The sequence below is a fragment of the Astatotilapia calliptera genome, chromosome 2, assembly GCF_900246225.1.
Source record: "Astatotilapia calliptera chromosome 2, fAstCal1.2, whole genome shotgun sequence".
Classification (NCBI taxonomy): Eukaryota; Metazoa; Chordata; class Actinopteri; order Cichliformes; family Cichlidae; genus Astatotilapia; species Astatotilapia calliptera.
Window position 1 is genome coordinate 27,711,404 of NC_039303.1, and position 18,996 is coordinate 27,730,399.

General features: G+C 42.1%; 4 protein-coding genes across 9 annotated transcripts in view; 2 read left to right on the forward strand and 2 right to left on the reverse strand.

Annotated features, from left to right (window-relative positions):
* Positions 1–18,996, forward strand: part of LOC113036009 (leukocyte elastase inhibitor-like) — a 51,193-nt gene that overhangs the window by 10,089 nt on the left and 22,108 nt on the right. The gene's annotated exons all lie outside the window — the stretch shown is intronic.
* LOC113035977 (protein FAM53C-like) lies at positions 4,899–9,763 on the reverse strand. 2 transcript variants are annotated; one of them, XM_026191912.1, is made up of 5 exons: positions 9,708–9,763; positions 7,669–7,917; positions 7,496–7,556; positions 6,591–7,417; positions 4,899–6,304 (listed from the first exon to the last, which is right to left on the reverse strand). In XM_026191912.1, exons 2-5 carry the CDS (start codon positions 7,750–7,752, stop codon positions 6,068–6,070), a joined length of 1,209 nt encoding a protein of 402 aa, XP_026047697.1. In that variant the 5' UTR covers positions 7,753–7,917; positions 9,708–9,763; the 3' UTR covers positions 4,899–6,067. The 2 variants fall into 2 exon arrangements, with proteins under 2 accessions (XP_026047697.1, XP_026047707.1); XM_026191922.1 differs by having other exon boundaries at positions 9,368–9,723.
* LOC113035931 (5-phosphohydroxy-L-lysine phospho-lyase-like) lies at positions 9,893–13,755 on the forward strand. 2 transcript variants are annotated; one of them, XM_026191815.1, is made up of 13 exons: positions 9,893–10,391; positions 10,487–10,605; positions 10,740–10,899; positions 10,979–11,053; positions 11,138–11,225; positions 11,318–11,434; positions 11,554–11,636; positions 11,726–11,951; positions 12,196–12,350; positions 12,774–12,863; positions 12,982–13,115; positions 13,213–13,257; positions 13,601–13,755. In XM_026191815.1, the coding sequence occupies exons 1-12, from the start codon at positions 10,333–10,335 to the stop codon at positions 13,254–13,256; spliced, it is 1,350 nt and encodes a 449-aa protein (XP_026047600.1). In that variant the 5' UTR covers positions 9,893–10,332; the 3' UTR covers position 13,257; positions 13,601–13,755. The 2 variants fall into 2 exon arrangements, with proteins under 2 accessions (XP_026047600.1, XP_026047607.1); XM_026191822.1 differs by lacking the exons at positions 13,213–13,257; positions 13,601–13,755 and having other exon boundaries at positions 12,963–13,084.
* On the reverse strand, positions 14,571–17,902 carry LOC113035985 (heterogeneous nuclear ribonucleoprotein A/B-like). Its single transcript, XM_026191935.1, has 9 exons — positions 17,833–17,902; positions 17,076–17,314; positions 16,467–16,635; positions 16,221–16,379; positions 16,000–16,131; positions 15,813–15,903; positions 15,552–15,707; positions 15,357–15,442; positions 14,571–14,899 (listed from the first exon to the last, which is right to left on the reverse strand). Exons 2-8 carry the CDS (start codon positions 17,297–17,299, stop codon positions 15,372–15,374), a joined length of 1,002 nt encoding a protein of 333 aa, XP_026047720.1. The 5' UTR covers positions 17,300–17,314; positions 17,833–17,902; the 3' UTR covers positions 14,571–14,899; positions 15,357–15,371.

Genomic DNA, 18,996 nt, shown 5'->3' on the forward strand with positions numbered 1-18,996 from the left:
AAACAGGAAGTACTTTGCATTCAAAGGTGGGCAAGCAAGGGATGATAAGTGCAACATGCCCCCTGCAAATTAAATGATATTTTTTAGAGAAAGGGAGGAAATACTTCCAGTTGAGCAAAGCACCTGAAAGACCAGCATCCAGATCGGTTCACGGAATTCAAGTTGAGTGGGTTTCACTTCATAGTATCAGCAAACAAAGTATGGTCCTTCTTAGGTTATCCTGAAATACACGTTAGCGTTTTGTTTGAGACAGCTGGCACTGCTGTTGTGAAATTAACTTTGTTTTATAGGCTGAAATGTTTGCAGTGGCTAACACTAAATGCTTATGCCAACATAATGTAACTGTAACATTAGTAAGCCACTCAGCAAACACCCTAACACTTCAGTCTGTGTCTTCTCAAAAAAGAAATTATAATATTAACATCTTAAATAAATGATCTGCCATGTCAGTGTTTTAACACAACATTTAAGTATGTTGGATAATATTTTTGTTTTTGGTAAATAAAAATCATATTTTTACTGGTACAGACTATTCAATTAAATTATAAACGCCACATCTTTGCAAAAACAGCTACATCAGTAAAGTGTGTTTTACTCTTGCTCACTGTAGTTTTCTCACATGAAATCTGGATAAATCTTTCAGGAGAATCAGATCCAACACTTATTTCTCAGGACTAGAAGACAACAGGAGACTGTCCACTTGGGTAGAGCCTGCTGGAGGCAGGACACATGACGCCCACTCACTCGCTGTGGATTCTCTAGACAATTACCTGTGCTACTCACACATTTTGCTGCATTTAAGCCAGCTAAAGTCCACTTAACACCTGGATTGAGAGCTGGATAACCTGCCCAAATAATCTCTAGGGACGCGTGAAGGCGACTTTAACGTCTTCAGGCTTGGACTGACTCCACACATGCGCCAGCACTCACTATCTCAGTCCTGTTGGGTGACAGGTGTGTGTGCGCCTGCCCCCATGGTGGGGAGTGTGACAAGCAGGAACATTTACTTGGACAGAAGACAGGACGTAATGGTGAGACTGTTGAGGAAGAAAAGGCGCTGGTAGCTGGAAGGGGGGTGGAAACAAATATTGCAAAAGCTTCCTCTGACGCCTGAGCATATCTCAATTCATGAATAAAATGCACACAAGCTGAGGGGAAAAAGGTATTTATAAAGCCTGGTACACTCAATCTGATGCACACCATTTAGCAGTGTGATTCACATTTGCGGCAGAAGGTTCAAGAATGCCGTCATGCTGACTGCAAACAGGCTAGAGAAAAAAAAAAGACAAAAAACAAAGACTCTTACTATGCAGAAAAACCCAAATGGGTGCGTCACAAAGACTCCCTGTGTAAAAATATATATCCAAGTAGGCCTACACAGAGAGCAATCTGAGCAAAGGACATCGGTATACCCGAGGCCTACAACCAGCGAGCATGGCCGCACACACAATGCAATTCATTCAGTGATTCATTCATTCTCCCTCCCTCTCCCTTTCTTTCCCCTTACTCCCCTCCTCCTCCCCCCCCCCCCCCTTCTGTAGTTAGAGTAAGAGGTGAGGGGGGAGGGGCAGCAAGCGATGATAATGCAGCAAGCAGCAGTACTCCACCCAGACACAGTGAGACCCACATACACACACATGCGATTATTCAGTTCCTTCTTACGCCTGCGACACCAACACACACTAAAGACAAAAAAGGAAAAAAAGAAAAAAGGGAACTGCACACACATAGCCGGCACCACACCCAGAGCCTAGATCCCTTCCCCCCTTCCACAGTTCACAAATTTCAAAAAACACATGCCGATATAGAAAACACATGAGCACCGGGGCTAACCTTGCATTATGAAGTCTGTCAGCCTGTCTTCCTCTCTCTCTACCCTCGCCTTGCTCTCCCTCTATTGCTCGTTTTTTTTTCCTCCCTCTCTCTCTGTTAGCCTGCTCTTGGCTGACTGGATCCCAGCTGTCATCCACGCCCAGCCCCTCCCCCACAGCCTGCCTCCAATCACCGGACGACTCTATTGAGAGCCAGCCAACCAGCACTAACCTCATTAGCATAGCCCAAGCTGAGGCTGAGAGCGGTTTGGGGGGCTGTTGTCGTTTTTTTAAAGAGACAGCTGGCCCGTTTCCCTGTAGCTGCGGCCACGACCCTTCACCTTGTCCTCTCTCCCTTTCACCCGTCTCCTGAGACTCTTCCAGACGCTTCCCTCCATTTTAGCGCACCGTTATGTCTCATCACTATCATCAACTCTCCACTCTCCAACCACTGTATCTCTAGAAATCTGCAGTGCAACATCTTCAAATGCATTTTGCTAAAAAGATCCAAGTTCACCTATTTTTCTCACCTAAAAATCGAAAACAATTAATTTCACCGTGACTGTGTGCATCTGCCCATTCTGATGGATATTTCAAATTCTTTACTACTGTCCGCCTTCGGAGTTAAAACCCTTGTGAGTTGTGGCTTAAAAGGTGGTTTTCTCATGAGGACACAGCATGTAGTAAATCTCTTCTGCAACCAAGTATTAAAGATTATTTCATAAGAAACTATCATTATGTGCAATGGCACAGGAACATTACAAACAAATGTTATTATACTTCCTCAAAACACTTATATATATATATATATTTTTGAGAATCCTACATATATATGACTGTAATGCTTATAGTCTCACCCTCACAAATGCGGTCGAGTCTCTGCCGCTTGATTTGTTTGTGCTTGTCCATCAGAGCCATACACCAAGCAGTCTATACCCAGGGACACAGAAAGAACAGATCCCAAGTGGTGGCAGGGTCCCTTTAATGACGTCCACGTATTTTTCACCTGCGTACAAGAATCCAGCCAAAAATGAAAAGATGAAAAAAATTGAAATTTTAAATGCCATCCTTATGTTGACACCTGCATTAAACCCAACTTGCAAATGAAAAGTAATGAGGATTTTAGAATTCAAAAAAAGAGTCACTTTCTTTTAAACACATAGAATTTGGAGTATTAGAAGTTAGCCATAATCCAAACTTGCCAGGAATGAAAACACTCTCAAGTGAAACTTTTTTTTCACAAGATCAAGTGATAACTAAAGCCTAAAAAGTTACAGGACTACGGTTTGGGGGCGTTGGGGGAAATATACTGTATATTTACCCCCAGAAACTTATTATAAGGACTTTATTAGGTACAGCCTGCAGGGTTTAGACAGACACTCCACCTGGAGAATAGCGTCTGCTTGCACCAGTCAGCCTTCACAACTTAGTTTACACTGTAAACAAGCCAGAGATAAAATTACTTTAGGTGATAATAATGCGAAACAGCTGACGCCTGCAGGTGGCTCATTAAAATAATAAAATAATAATAATAACTGAATAAAACTCGACACTTATAACATCGCATGCACAGCAATTAAAATGATATGGCCATCATCTAGTGGCAAAAGTATTTTGAGAGAAGTAACTTGCGCTGTACAACTCGCATAGTTTTTTCCCCCCCTTCTTTTTCACAGTTAGACTCGTTCGTGTTCCCCAACTTTCTCCTTAACTTACTACAACAACCTAGGCACACAGTACGAATAAACAGTACGAAAGGACACTCTTGATAACTTTTTGCGTTATAATATCCCCAACGGTTAGCTCCCAAATTACCGTTAATGAACTAGTTAGCTTACCAGTGCTAGCTCACTTCGTTTCTACTCTATCCAGAAACACCGGAACGCTTACAATGAAGGATAACATTCATCCGTTAAATGCAAACGTTACATTTATTGACTCATATACGCAGATGACATTCACTAAAGTCCACTCCGAGTTAGTTCAGCTAGCATTAACTTTTGAATCGGCAAATCCGAGCTATCGCTAACTAAACACATAGCACAGCAGCTAGCTGCGCGACGCGTGGCTAGCTAACCCAAACACAAACACTTGAGGACTCTCTAACATTTTAGTGGCAAGTTCAAACCTCCCGCCAAACTTTCGAGTACACGTTGTTTTTGATGTTATTTACTTCTCATTAACTCGTGAATAGTGTGTGCCTACAACCCACGTCCACAATTACATGAGGCGTTTTGAAGCGTTGCTAACGTTAGCTGCTTATCGCCGGATTAACTAGCGTGCAGGCTGAGTGTGTGGAGATGAGAACGGAGGGGGAGCCCATTTCGTCCGATCTGTTATCAGCGAAGAGCGCTACAATGTGAAATATCTGACCCAGAAGCTTTAAAATCATTAATTCTTCGGGAAGGAACCAATCGCCCGTATGCTTGATTTGAAACCACATCTACTTTGTGAACTAAAAAAGCGAATCTTGTGAGGAGAAATGGATAATTATTTACCCCGAATAAACTCTTTGAGGAGTGCTCAGACAGTGTGCGTGCGTCGGCGGTGTTCCCTCTCTCCCGATCGCCATGAAATTAGACAAAGAGGAAGTGGCTTGTCGATGTGGGGGTCAGACAGTGTGCGAGAAAGCATCCTTGGACTGGAAGGAGCGCCCCTCACCTTTCAAGGCGGGAACGACAAAGACGCGCAAACTCTAGTGCAACAAGTCTGCAGGCAGCTATCAAAACTTTCTGCTTAAACTTTAACTTCGTGTGCAGCGTTCTTACACATACACCCGCAGACCCGATTCTGCTCAATTTGTAATTCGGTTACAGCTAGCTACAATATAGTTTACAAGAAAAACATATTTTCTCCCCGAGCGCGAAATGTAGGTGCATGTGTGTCAATATCTATGTTAACTAACCCAAACTGGACTATACAGTATATCCATACAGCACGACTATTATACTGAGATCAGCCACTAGGTGTCACAATAATCCAATTATCTACTGCCCCCTGACTTCCTTTATGTTGGGTCCAAGCATGAAACAACATTCATATTCATTTAAGAAGAAGAAAAGAAGGACAAGACACTTTTTGGGAAAAAAAAAAATAATTCTATTAAATTTATTTGTACATAAATTGTGCAACAAGTATATTTCCAGCCAAAGAAATCATTTCTTAAAAGCCTCACTCTTTCGTTACATACACTCAGAAATGGCTGGACGCATGTACTCACTCAAACCACTGTACAGCCCGTTACATTGTGCCCTGTGAAGACCAGCTGCAGCACTCATACGACTGACCACTGAAGTGTATGTGCCTCGAATTCAGAAATATCTCAATCAGTGCAAACAGGAGCCTGGCTGTGAAAAACAAGAGCACAGCACCAAGAACTCTGTATTTTAAGCTTAAGGCATGGTCAGTTTATGTAAGCCGTGTCACTGTTAACAAGATGTGTCAATGTCAAAGCAATTACACAAACTCCAAAAAGATAATGTAACGTAGAGGGTGTGTTATGTCGTTTGTGCCAGAAGAAAAGCAGAATATATCTGAAAAGTTAGAACAGCAGTAAAAGTGAAGAGGCTGTAGGCGAGATTTTTAAAAAGTGGAATGTATCCTGTTAAATACACAGAACAATTAAATATGGATACTTATTGTATGGGCTTTTTTTTTTTTAATCTTACACACAGCAACATTTTAGCTACTGTTAAACAGCTCACACTTAATTCAGTCAGCCAAATACAAAAGTAGTCTACTCGAGTATCAGAAGCAGCACTGAACAACAATCGGTCTCATTCAGTTACTGGCATTTAGTGTGCGTCATGTAATAGAAACATTCTGTCAACCTCTGGCAATAAAGTTCTTTGATAAGGATATGTAAGGCCATCAAGATGCAAACCAGTGGCTTATGCTAATTAAGACTTGTCTTAATATCAAATATTAGTCAAAAATCTGTGCGCATTAAATCTTGCTTATTCGCTCATGCACATTTCCTTAAGGAGTGCTTCAACAGGCCAGCGCTAACAAAATTTGTGCAATTTTCAATAGTGAGCAAGCTCAAGTGTTATGATCGCAGCAATGTCATTGGATATTAGCCTCCCACATGGGGTCCTTGGATCTTACTTTTAAACTCTGGACATTTGTATAGAGAGGGCAGCAGGTTTCCACCAACTGCCAGAAGAGCACGTTATATTAAAAAGAAAATATAAGCCTGCAGGTGTGCTTAACATGGATATTGATGCAGTTATAACACTGAGAGCACCAAGGAGCGATCAGTTTTCTTCTATAAGGTTCAGATCCAATTCTGTACAGTCTCTTTCAAAAACAATCTTTTGTCCTCCATCTGCAGGCCTCCTTTCGTCTTCCTCTTCCTCACTTTCACTGAGCGGCCCGATGCTGGCTCTTCCCAGAAACTCTGCCGGAGAGAAAGCCGAACGTCGTTCCACCTGTGAGGTCACTGGAATCAAACCGCTACCTGGTCCATATGCAGGGCTCTCACGATTACCAATCTAAGCAGGAAAAACCATGTGCATCATGATCATCATGTTACTATTTTTATAGACAAAAATAATTACTGTCTTGCGTCCTTGCATCAAATAATAAGTGATAAAGATAAAGTGGTAAAACATAAGTGATGAGATAAAAGCAAAAAAAGAAAAAAAAAAAAAAAAGATCACAAAAGGTCTCAAAGAGAAGGCTACATTTAAGGAAAGTAGTGAACTTGATTGCTCACCAATACTATTAGCCTCCGTCACAGAGGTACTGTAACACTGATGGACCACCTTCCTTGCTCACCTGTGTCATCTTGCTGAAGTCGAGGACTGGCCTTGGGTAGGGCAGAACATCTGGGTCATGGCGCCTCTTTAAGCGAGGTTTGCGCATGTCACAGGGCTGCGAGTGGCAACGTGGCAAAGCAGGGTGGAGGCCACGCCTAGATGAGGATGGTGTGCTGCAGGCTGAAGTAGGAGACGGAGACAGCGCTGGGTGCTCCAAGTCAGAACGGCCATATTTCAAGGCTGAACCTGCACAGGGTTGGGGGGGCAAGGGCACCGTAGGAGATTTCTGAATGTGTACAGGGGAGAGGGAGAAGCGACGCTGCAGCACATAGTGTGAGGTCAGCGGGGCCGGTGAAGAAGAGCACGAAGAAGGCGTAGCAAAGGATGCAGAACACGCTCCTTTCAGTGTATCGCAGGGGTCCCATGGGAAGCCCCATGATATCAGGGAGTCAGACGATAGCGCTAAGCTAAAGAAGGTAGGACTAGCAGATGAGTGTACGGAGGAAGAGGGGAAGGAGGAACTAGGACCACAAAGTGGCAAAGAGCTGGCTCCAGAGCCTGAACTAGATGCTCCACCACTGTGACAGCTACGTTTCACCGGGGTCCAAACCCTTGATGCGCTGGGATGCCAGGTGGTGCGGCACTGAGACAGATCCTCTGGAACAGAGAGGGACCGGCAGTGGCGTTTTGGAGGTGGCGGAGGTGAACTTTGGAAAGCCTTGAAGGGACGTTCTGGTCTCTGGAGTGATTCTCCAGATTGAGAAGTAGGCCATAGTGAATCAAGTCCACAGGAGTCATCCAAAACACTGGCAACAGATGATGGATGTGTAGTTGAGGTGTAGCTCTCTGAAAATGCCAAAAAGATAAACATGAGGCCAATTTCCCCACTGGTCACAAATGTTGCTCTTAACTCACTAAACTTGCCTTGTGTTGTTTTATGAGCACTCCACGAGACAGTGGGACTGGAGCCCACTGTAGGTAATGACTGTAACAAACAGAATGACTTGTTTTCAAAATCAGAAGTGAGAAAACCAAGTCAATGAAACAAAATCAGTTTGAAGGACAAGACTTTGTTCCATCTAAACCATCCAACTCACCACATTCACACTGAATGAGAAGGCCTTGTGATAGGGTTCTTCTAAACTCTGCTTACGAAGTTGCTCTGTTATAAGAGTCACCATATTTGTAGCTATGATCCAGGGAGAGACATGGAGATGAGGAGATTTACCAAGGGCAGTGAAAGTGTCATTAGTCAGAGTTCTGGCGTGGTTTGTGGCGTCCCCTCTACACCTCAACCAGCCAGACTGACCAGGTTCCTCACTTTGCCACCAACATCTTTATGCAACCTAGAGAGGCAGGTGAGAATAGATTGAAACAAATTAAATAAGTGGTTAGACAAACTGCAGAGAAATCAAACTAGTTTAGTCATTGTGGGGCAGAGGGTACTTTCTAATGTTTGTTTTTCTGTTTGGGAAAGCCCACAGCAAGAGGAACAGAAAAGCTGCACACCAAACACTGACCACAGGTCTATGTGAACCAAGCTAGGGCTTATAAGTTGCCCTTTCATTCATGCAGGAGCAGAAGTTTATGCTCACTAAGGCGAGAATCACACATGGACATGAGGTGACCCTGAACAAAGCAGCACGTCACATTTCATCAAATTAAGTTCATATTGTCATTCCAAATGGGACTCCAAAGAAAATTTTATTTCGAAGGAGATGCAGACTACAACTCAAGTGAAAACTTTTGCAATCAAGTCAGTAGGGTCCAATAAACTGAAATGACAAAAGTTGTGAGTAGTAAAGAATGGAAGGGGGAGGGAAAGACTAAAAGGGAAAGGATGGAGGGGGAAGTGTGTGAAAAATGAATGGGACAGGGGCTGGAAGCATACCATAGTATCTTTGTAAAGGGGACAAAAGAATAGTGACCAGGTCTCAAGGACTTACTTGAGGCCAAACCAAATACAGTCCTGAACTACTCTACTTGTAATCAAAAACTTAAAAAAAAAAAAAAAACATTAGTTACTGAATGCACAAACACCTGAAGATTCCCCTGCAGTAGCCCATGTATGGAATCCCAGGAAGTCTATTACTCAGTGCTGTACATCTCAAATTGAAAGTAAAAGACACAGAATGACCGTTGCATTAAAATGTAACATGACCCATTAGCCTTTGGACTTCTGTTTAAAAGAATGTGTAGAGCACATGTAGGGTGGAAAACCCCCCTTCAAAAAAAACAAATATTAATCTAGCAACTTTGAGGCCCTTTGATGGCATTTATATTTCAGCTCACTTAAGAGACTTTCGTTCAATCACTGTTGAGTCAAGATGTGGCCTCCAGGGCCTTCCTCCTCCTTGTGGCAAACAGTGCATTTGCTAGCCTAGTTCCACATGCCACAAGACATTATTTAAGGGGCACAAGACCAAGCTTTTTCCACTGTCATGTCCTGAACACAATCAAGAGCTGTCAAGTAACTAGTATAAAACTTTAGCATCACTTTTCAGTGTGACTAGCAAACATACATTCGATCAGCATAAGAAAAAAAATATAGGACGCTGTCGAAATGACAAGAAACCTCTAGCACAGCCACCTTGATAAAATAGCTTTGACTTAAGGACACTGTATTTAAAAAAACAAAATTTAAAAAAAAAATTTAAAAAATGGAAAACAAGCGAGTTTAACACAGTGTTGCGCAGCTTACTCAAACCACGTTTCTGCCCATCAGCTAAAATTCATGAACTGCAATCCAGCTGTTGTTCGTTACAATGTAACACATTAAAATAATGCTAAACTTACAGGATCGATAGGATTCCGATTATAGCCGGTGAGCAAGGTGGTATGTGGTAAGCTAGCTCACGAACACGATGCAGCCAATGAAGCACCAAGTTGTCAGCTAGCTCATAGGATAAATGCACTAAAATTACTAGCGTCAGTTTATTACAATAGATCTGATTGCGACCGGTTAGAGGCTTGTCATTCCAGTCGGTTATAGCTACGTTTTGTAAGGCCAGTATGAAAATTTGCGTTCCTAAATTTAACGCTAACCCAACAGTCTATGTCTAAATCACTTGTAGCGTTAGCTTGGTCAGGCAGCTTGGTTGCAAGCTAGCATGCTACAGCTGTCTTGATGTATTACCTGCATTCAGGCGTTCCTAAGCAACCAAAGCTGCGCAGCGAGTGCACCGGGTGGCGAGCAGATTAACTGAGTATTTATAGCTTCTGGACGATACCAATTGAGAGGGTGTTTTTGTCACATGCCTTTACAACTGGTGATTCAAGAGATGCTTAAATGAGGTTTAGACATACCAAAAATGTATAACGTTTACTATTGTTTTTTTCTGTTGTTTTGGAGGAAATTAAACTGAACTCACAGCAAAACACATTGCAATTATTTTACGAGCTTCTGTCACTTTGACCGTCCCACAGTGACACCGTTCTGGTTAAAGCGAGAGCGTAATTTCAAATCTTCCTGTCTAACAATAAAGGCAAATGTATTTTATAATATAGGTCGAATAATAAAATATTTATTAAATTTAGATACCCTACCTTACCTGTGACAGGGGAAAAGAAAAGTTAAAACTACAAAGTGTTTGAACTTAGTGGGAAGTGAACTCAGCTCTGCCACCGACGCATGCGTATTGGGTCAGTTAGCGAAACAGTTTTCCATAAGTTTCTAGTCAATAGCTGTTATAGTTTATGGCATTGTATTTGTATCTGTATTTGGTATACGTGAAATTAAAAGAGCCAGAGATTAAGTTGTCATGGCGCAAGAAGAACTTCGGAAAGAAGAAACTCTTGCAATGAGGAATAGGCTAATCGGGTATGTAAGTTGAAACTTGGTGTTTTCTTGGTGCTTGCTCACAGGCTTATTGTGCATATAGTGCAAATGACACGTATTGATTTCTTTGATTACAGACAGTCATGTAAACTGTTTTATTCAGAAGACCCGGTGAAAATAGTAAGAGCACGAGGACAGTATCTATTTGACGAAAATGGCAAACGCTATTTGGACTGTATCAGTAACGTCCAACATGGTAAAACATTATCATCCAGTCTCAAGTCCGTTTTTTCTAACCAATTAAAAAAATACAGTGTATTACACTTCTGCCACCTAGTGGCAGGACGTTTTAACGCCCTTACTGACATGTTGTATGTATGTTTTTCTAAGTGGGTCATTGTCACCCCGCCATCACAAAGGCTGCAGCAGCTCAAATGGACGTCCTGAACACAAATTCAAGATTCCTGCATGACAACATAGTCCTGTATGCTGACCGCCTGGCTGCTACCCTCCCCCAGAAACTGTGTGTCTTCTACTTTGTTAACTCTGGGTGAGTATTCTGTTGCACGCTCATACTCCTTAAAAAAAGCATTCTCTAAAGTACAATTACATCTTTTTTTTCCTGATAGTTCAGAGGCCAATGATCTTGCCCTACGCTTGGCACGTCAGTACACCCAACATGAAGATGTCGTAGTTCTTGACCAGTAAGTATTTTGCTCCATTGCAGCCCTTTCACCCCTGCAATTACACGTGCTTTTCAGTTATAATGAGCTCTCCTTCTACACTAGTGCATACCATGGGCATCTAATGTCTCTCATCGACATTAGCCCTTACAAGTTCCGGAAACTGGCGGGACAGAAAGAATGGGTTCATGTGGTGTGTAAATTTAGAAACCTATTATCACAAAAACTGCTACCCAGCAATAGACTCCTGCTGATCTCAAAGAACATGTTCTTTCATCCTCCCAGGCACCTCTACCAGACACTTACAGAGGCATATACAGAGAAGATCACCCCAACCCAGGCCAAGCATATGCTGATACAGTAAAAGACCTTATAGAGGATGTTCACAAAAAAGGCCGTAAGGTACACTATAACCCAGTTCCATGCAGGCTCAATAAAATCTCTACTACACACGCTCAGAACAGTGCTAATAATAAGCACATTACACTTATAGTGCATATTTATTATCTGTTTTTCTTTAGATCTCAGCCTTCTTTGCTGAATCCCTGCCCAGTGTTGGTGGACAAATAATCTTGCCCCAAGGATACTTTCCTAAAGTTGCAGAGTGAGTAATTCTTCAGTTATCTGGTTGTTTTTGCTCAGCTGGTTGTACAACAATGAAAGTGTGGTGCCTCCTCGTCGTATTCTCCACAGATATGTGCACTCAGCTGGTGGCGTGTTTGTGGCAGATGAAGTCCAGACAGGTTTTGGGCGTGTGGGACATCATTTCTGGGCTTTTCAGCTTCAGGGAGACGATTTCTGCCCAGACATTGTGACCATGGGCAAACCGATGGGCAATGGGCATCCCCTGGCATGCGTAGCAACCACTGCAGAGATAGCTGGAGCTTTTACAGCCAACGGAGTGGAGTACTTCAATACGGTGACTATACAGAAACCTTAATGTAGCATAAATTAATGCCCGATCTCCACACACAACCAGGTATTTGATAATAATAGCTATTTTACCATTTTACCATTAATATTAAAATGACATTAAGAGAGAAATGTCATTTTAAGACTTAAAACGTACATTTCACTCACAGTTCCTGTGTTACTTTTAAATATAATGCTTTTATGCATATTCTAAAGATAAATCACTCATTTTACTCTCCAACTTCATGCAGTTCGGCGGGACTCCAGTTTCATGTGCAGTTGGCCTAGCAGTCCTTGATGTGATCGTGGAGGAAGACTTAAGAGGAAATGCTGTGAGGGTCGGAGCCCACCTAAAAGATTTGCTCACAAAACTGAAAGCACGACATGAAATAATTGGAGATGTCAGGTAAGGATGCTATGTCAGCGGTATCCTGCAGTTCATAGCACTTAAAAAATAACTAATTGAGCTGCCGTATAATGAAGTCCAGTGACTCTACTAATTAAAGCTTGCCTACAGACATGTCCATGTTTACAGTGCCTCGTTGACATCTCACTTTTATTTGCAGGTGTGGTGTTTTGATCTTACTTAATCTAAAAATGTTCAATTATTCAAATGTATAGAAATTGTCCTCCATACCCTATTATACATATATTTGGTAGTGTTTACCCTTTGCAGTATAAAAAGCTAGATATGAATGACAAAAATCTCAGATTTTCAGACATGGACTGCAAACCGCTGCTAACGTGAATACTTAACATGTAAATATATTTGACAAGTATGCTAATTCTTTCATAATTCCAATAAAAGGCCATGTCTTTATTTCTGTAGAGGTGTTGGACTATTTTTGGGAATTGAGTTGGTGATTGACAGAGAGAAGAAGACTCCTGCCACAGAAGCTGCAGCGCATGTGGTCAAGAGGTGAGGGACTGCAGTGCAACATATTAGTTATCAGTTAGTTTTTACATTTTATGTTTTTTAAAAAAAAGCTTACTCCCCAGGGCTGTTCTGTGATTGGAGTTTGTCCTCTTTATATCAGGTTGAAGGAGGAGGATCAAATATGTGTCAGTACTGATGGCCCATGGGAGAACGTCTTGAAGTTTAAGCCTCCCATGTGCTTCGGCATGGAGAATGCAGAGCTGGTGGTGCAATGTATTGATCGCATCCTTACAGGTTAGCTGACTAACATTGTAAACAAGGTTATATGCATGCTATCTACTCAGTCCATAAAAACCTCAACACCAAAATATAACCATTTCATTTTTTTCAGACATGAAAGCCAGTGACCTCAAACTGGAAAAGGAAGACATCTAAGGTTTGTCAAACCTGTAGAAAACATTTTAATTGCATCAGACAGAGTCAGGTGGTCACATTCATAATATTTAGAGGTAGAGATTAAAATCTGTTCTTGAGGCTCCAGTAGACCAAACAGCTTCACAGAACATGTTGCCTCTTCCACTCAACACAGACTACTGTGGGGGTTCACTTTAGAGAAGTTGGACTTCTATCTGGAAATTAATAATTCAGAGAATATCAAAGCGGTGACAGTGAATTTTAAATAACGGTACTGCTGGATCAGCGTCGTCATTCGTTTCAAACTATGCCCATTTAAAGTGAAATATCAATGCAAATGTTTTAGTCATTCTCATTTTCAACAGATCATACCAGTCACCTCTCTGATGACACCCCACAGACTGGAGGTAAACACTACAAGCCACAACATATCATTGCCACCTGGGAAATGTAGTCTACCAGAAGATGACATTTTGAAATTCCACACTTTTATAATACAAAATAAATAAATTAAAGAAAATATTGACAACTTTTTTTTTTTTTTAACTGTAATCCTGGTTCTTGTATCATTTTTCTGCTGACAGCAGTTCACATAATCAGCTGTGACTTAACACTGATTGGCAACATGTTCTTAATACACAGCATGGTAGAGTGAAGCACTTACCAGACAACTATAACTCCCGGACACATTCACAAAAATTGCTCAAGTATTGCAGTTTAACATCTAGTGGGGTGGGTGTTACACTCAGCAAGTTATCCTGCAGGTAGTGAAGCCCTCTCCCACAGCTTCCCATGGAGATGTTAACATTACTTGAGACGAAACAAGCAAGCCAGTTAACAGTACAAAAACATTTAACGTTAACTTTACAAATAATAACAGAAAGATCCATGTGTAATATAAACCAAAAGTTTATTTCTACCAATTTGCCAAAGACACTAGAGGAATGAATTTCCAGTGAGAGAGGGAATACCCTCTTACATTTAACAGGCTTGCGTTCAGTTGAATAACACTAGTAAAGCCACTTAAAAATTGCAGACATGATGGGGGAAGAATCTCCTTAAAAGCCAAAATAACAAAAACAACAACAACAAAAAAAAACAAAACCAAATAATTGCTGGTTGTCTTTGTCTACAAGGCCTTCTGCAAATATTTATTTGACACTCTTACAAAGAACCCTTTGATTAGTATAAATCCCTTTTTTTTTTTTTTAAACCTCACCCCACATCTGAAGCCATGCAACTCACATCCAACACTCAGCATGGGAGAACAACAAAATCTATAAACACCAAAACAAAATGAAGAAACAAAAAAAAAAAAAAAAAAAAAAATTGTTTTATTCGCGAGCTTTAAAAGCTCTTGCTCATCTGTAAATCCAGTAGACATGTAAAAATACAACCATACAATACATTAGATTCAAAAAGGTACCAAAAAGTACAGTAAAAATAACACTTCCATCACTGGAAATGTAAATGGACACAAAAAAAACAAAACAAAAAACAATATAAAATAAAAAGTGGAAAAGTGACATTTGCTTCCCCAGTTCCTCACTTGATCTGTACAAATGGAGCATGAGTCCAAATTTTCTGCCAACTCCAAAGGAAAAGCCAGAGCCCATGTTCGCTGTAGTCAGACCATGGATCTCTTTTTCTTATTTACTTTAGACCTTGAGAGAAAAACACGGTGCTTAACGTTACTGAGAATAAACCAAATGCGGCATGCAGTTACACAAAGACAGACAGGTGCATGAATGAGTTTGACTGGTCAGTGATGGACAGACACACTTTTTGGACGGGGGCAGGGGCTGGGAAGGGAGGGGGACACGACCTCTAGCTGTTACACCTAGCACTTTGGTGAAAGGTGAAACAGTCCTTTATTCCCGCTTTCAACCACCACAAACTCGACGCGTACTGATCAAACAGTCGCAGTACAGGTTCATCTAAAGATGGCCGACAGGTGGAATGAATCCATCTCTAATGATCACAGACCCCACAAGGCGGCCTACCCTAACCCCACAACAATGCTGGAATGGACTTAGAGTAGATGGAGATCTCTGGGGTCAGAAGGCACTAATGGTTACAGCTATGTTCTCATACTACCACGGATGATGCAGAAATGCATACCTGCACTATGTGTGATCAGTATGGCTTGTAGCTACTCTGGTGCCCTCCACGTCTTGGAGTTTTCCCATAGCTTGTATTGCCCTGGTCTGGAGGACAAGAGAAAAAGGGACTGAGTTCTTCTGTACAAAAAGGAGGACCAAGAAAATAAAGTTTCTCTCATTCTGTTTCTTTTCCCTGGGGCCACTTATCGCTTACTGTAATCGTAGCCACCCCCATAGCCGTAATAACCAGCAGAGTAGTCATAGCCACCATAGCCACCATATCCGTAGCCTTGCTGTCCATAACCATAGCCCTGGTTGTATCCCTGGTTCCAGTAGTTGTTGTAGCCTTGATTCCAGTTCTGGCCCTGGCCTAGAAATAACAAGTAGAAAGCTTTTGTCACAAGTCTCCAGAAACAAATTTAGGCCATGATTGAAATCAAGAGTCTTCTGAAGTGCACACAGATTTCGTGCTTACCTCCACGTCCTCGCCCACGTCCACCGTATCCACGGGCACCGTACTGCTGCTGCAGGTAGACCTCTTTGGGCTGCGCGATTTTAATTTCACACTACAATGTCACACAAAGAGCATCGTGTTAAACGTTTGCAAAGACTTATAAATCTGGCTAACTAAATTTCAGCCGGCAAGCTTGCTGTGCCATTACCTTGCTACCACCGACATTGTGGTACTTCTTCTCCATGACTTTCTTCACCGAAGCCTCTTCTTTGTACGTGATGAATACGAATCCCCTCCTCTTCTCTGTCTTTGGGTCCTGCGGAAGCTCTATGGTGTCAATCTACAAACAAAGAAATCAGAGTTTTGTAGCAGCCACCTCCAATATACCCACTTAATTCCATTAGATGCTGACAGGTGCTTCTAATGTACCTCTCCAAAGGTCCCAAAGTACTCCTCAATGACCTCCTTTGAAGTATCAGGGTTGAGTCCGCCCACAAAGATTTTCTTTACTGGATCCTTCTTCATGGCCATGGCTTTCTTGGGGTCAATCTGTCTCCCATCTAGCCTGTGCTCCTTCTGTTCAAGAACCTATTAGACAAAGAAAAAACAAACACATGTAAACTTGCCCACATTGTGAAAATATGCCTCACGTGTCCACATAATTACATAACTTACCTTTTCTACGCTGGCTGCGTCTTTAAACAGAATGAAACCAAAGCCTCTTGACCGGCCTGTCTGCTGGTCCATTTTGATGGTGCAGTCTGTCACTTCGCCAAATTTAGAGAAGTAGTCTTTAAGATCCTTCTTGCTTGTGTCCCAGCTGAGACCGCCAACAAACATTTTCCTGAGCACAGGAGAAGGGACACTGTTAGCAGCAGCAGCTGCAGGCACCCCCCCACTAACAAGCTTCACACAGTAGTGGTAGTGGGTAGAACCAGGGGTGTAGATATACAGGCTGTCCCAAAACATCTGGTGACCCAGTAATGTAGGGGGGTAGGTAGGTAGCACTTGCTTTAGCTTTTAGCCGTTAGCCATCTTTCAAGGCCGGTTTAATAAAGTGAGAAATCCCCATGGTAGAGGCACAGCACCCACCCCGTATCTGCTGCTTTTCTAAGCAACTATATATTAGATTTAATCTTTACAGTGGCGCCCATCCCCCCCCCTCTCCGCGCTGCACATGGCGCCAACAAAAGGCCGGTTGAACAAAGAGCCGTGGCAAACCGCTAGCGCTCATTAGGGACGCCTGCTTCCTTCACAGATTCACAGCAGGCCTCTTAAACTCACCCGGCATCCTCCTCGCCCTTGCTGGCGTCGATCTGGCCTCCTTCCGTGCCGCCGTTTTGCGAATTGTCGTCGTCCTCGGGCCCTGCGTCCTCTCCGCAGTCATTCGCGGCGGCGCCGTCGTCGTCGTCGTTCCCCTCCTCAGTGAGGCCGGCTCCGTTAAAATCATCGTCGACTTCGTGGCCGTTTTCCGATGTTTCCATGTACTGTTGCTCTGACTCAGACATTTTGCACAATTATACCTAAGTCCCCCAACACAAACAAGATAGAGTAAGGAATTAGTGATACAGTTGTGGGGGTTATATAATGTGTCATGCCGTGCATGCCTCGCCATTTCCATGGTGCCAATACGTGCTTTTCCCACCATTTTGGCCGGCGCGATCGCGTTCCCTGCATTCAGAGAGCCCCGCTTATTACCGAGTGCCGGGAAATGGCCACAGAGTTACGTTCACTTACACATCACAGTAACCAAACTGCATCTTTAGCGCATTACTGCCAAGGGCAAATATTAGAAAAGTTGTACACATATGTATCGCGCTGATAAACCGAGCCGGGACTATGCAACTCAAATTCGCAGTTACGTAATGCCGAGGCCGATACGGCCGCAATATCAGTCTACAGTTTTAATAACTACAAAAATTACCTGCACGTACCCCAAAAAACAACTGTTTAAAAAATAGATTACAAGAATCGCATTACTTACGTGACAATATAATGAGAAAAAACTAATCAGGCTAATGAAATACAGAAACGTACTTACTAATCACACAACCGGAGAGCTCTCTTCAAGATGGATTCTCCCACACGACGGCAACTCGTGGTTGGTTTTCTAGAACCAGCAGGAGAAAAAAACGACCTTTTTGCGCAGAAGCCCTCTGATTGGAAAATCTCTGCTGCCATTCACGGCACCGACCAATGGCATGTAAGACAGTTTTTTTCTGTTTTTCTACAAAAGATGTTCACGCCTCGAGAACTCAGGAAGGAACTCAGAGTACTTTCAGAATGGTGTGTTCACTGCTCGGTAATTTCAGCTCCACTCAAGGAACTTGGTCTGAAAATTACCAGTGAAGTTTTCATTATTAATAAAAAAAAATAATCATAAAGTGACGTCATCAAGTTATATCCATATTCATAGAGTGCGAGATATAGGTAAAACAGCTCAGATAAAGTAACAAAACACACTGGCACAGTAATCCATTAATAATCTATTTTTTCCTTATTGATTATTTAAATAGGGAAGTAGCCCTGAACCTTCACTCAGTTTAATTCTTTTGCTCTCACCTGTGAAGACTTGTGAAGGAGGCTTAGAAAACACAACAGGGCCCAAACTACAAAATCCAAACCACTGACCAGCGGTAAAAAATTAGAAGGTCAAACTGAAGTTAAAAGAAAAGTAAAAAGATGAACCACCGCTGTTCTTAAACAGTTTGATGATGAGAGAAGGATTAACCTCCACCGGAGTGATGGAAAGCCCAATATACGGAGAAAGAAGGGATCTGCTTATCTGTGAAGCACAGTGGCGGTTGTGGCATGAGAGGTTTTGGCCATCACCAGATCTTTACCCAGCTGAACATTTCAACTCATGAAGAAAAGACTGAAAGGACAAACCCTGAAAAAGGTGCTGAAAAAGAACCCTGGAGAGACATAACTAATGAAGAGACTACTAATGAACTAATGAAGAAATAAGAAATATGATGAAGTCTATGGGTCATAGAATTGATGTAGTTATATATATTCTATGTTTTAAAAAAAACACATTTAGATGCCAGTAACGGCAATAAAAAAAAAAGAAACTGATCTCTCTTCTCAAATTCATCTTTTGGTTTCACACTCAAATGTCTTCAGTGCACAGTAAAAGCTAATTGATTGGCTTGAGGTTGTAATACACACAATTGTATATGTATAATCAGATACAAAAGCATTG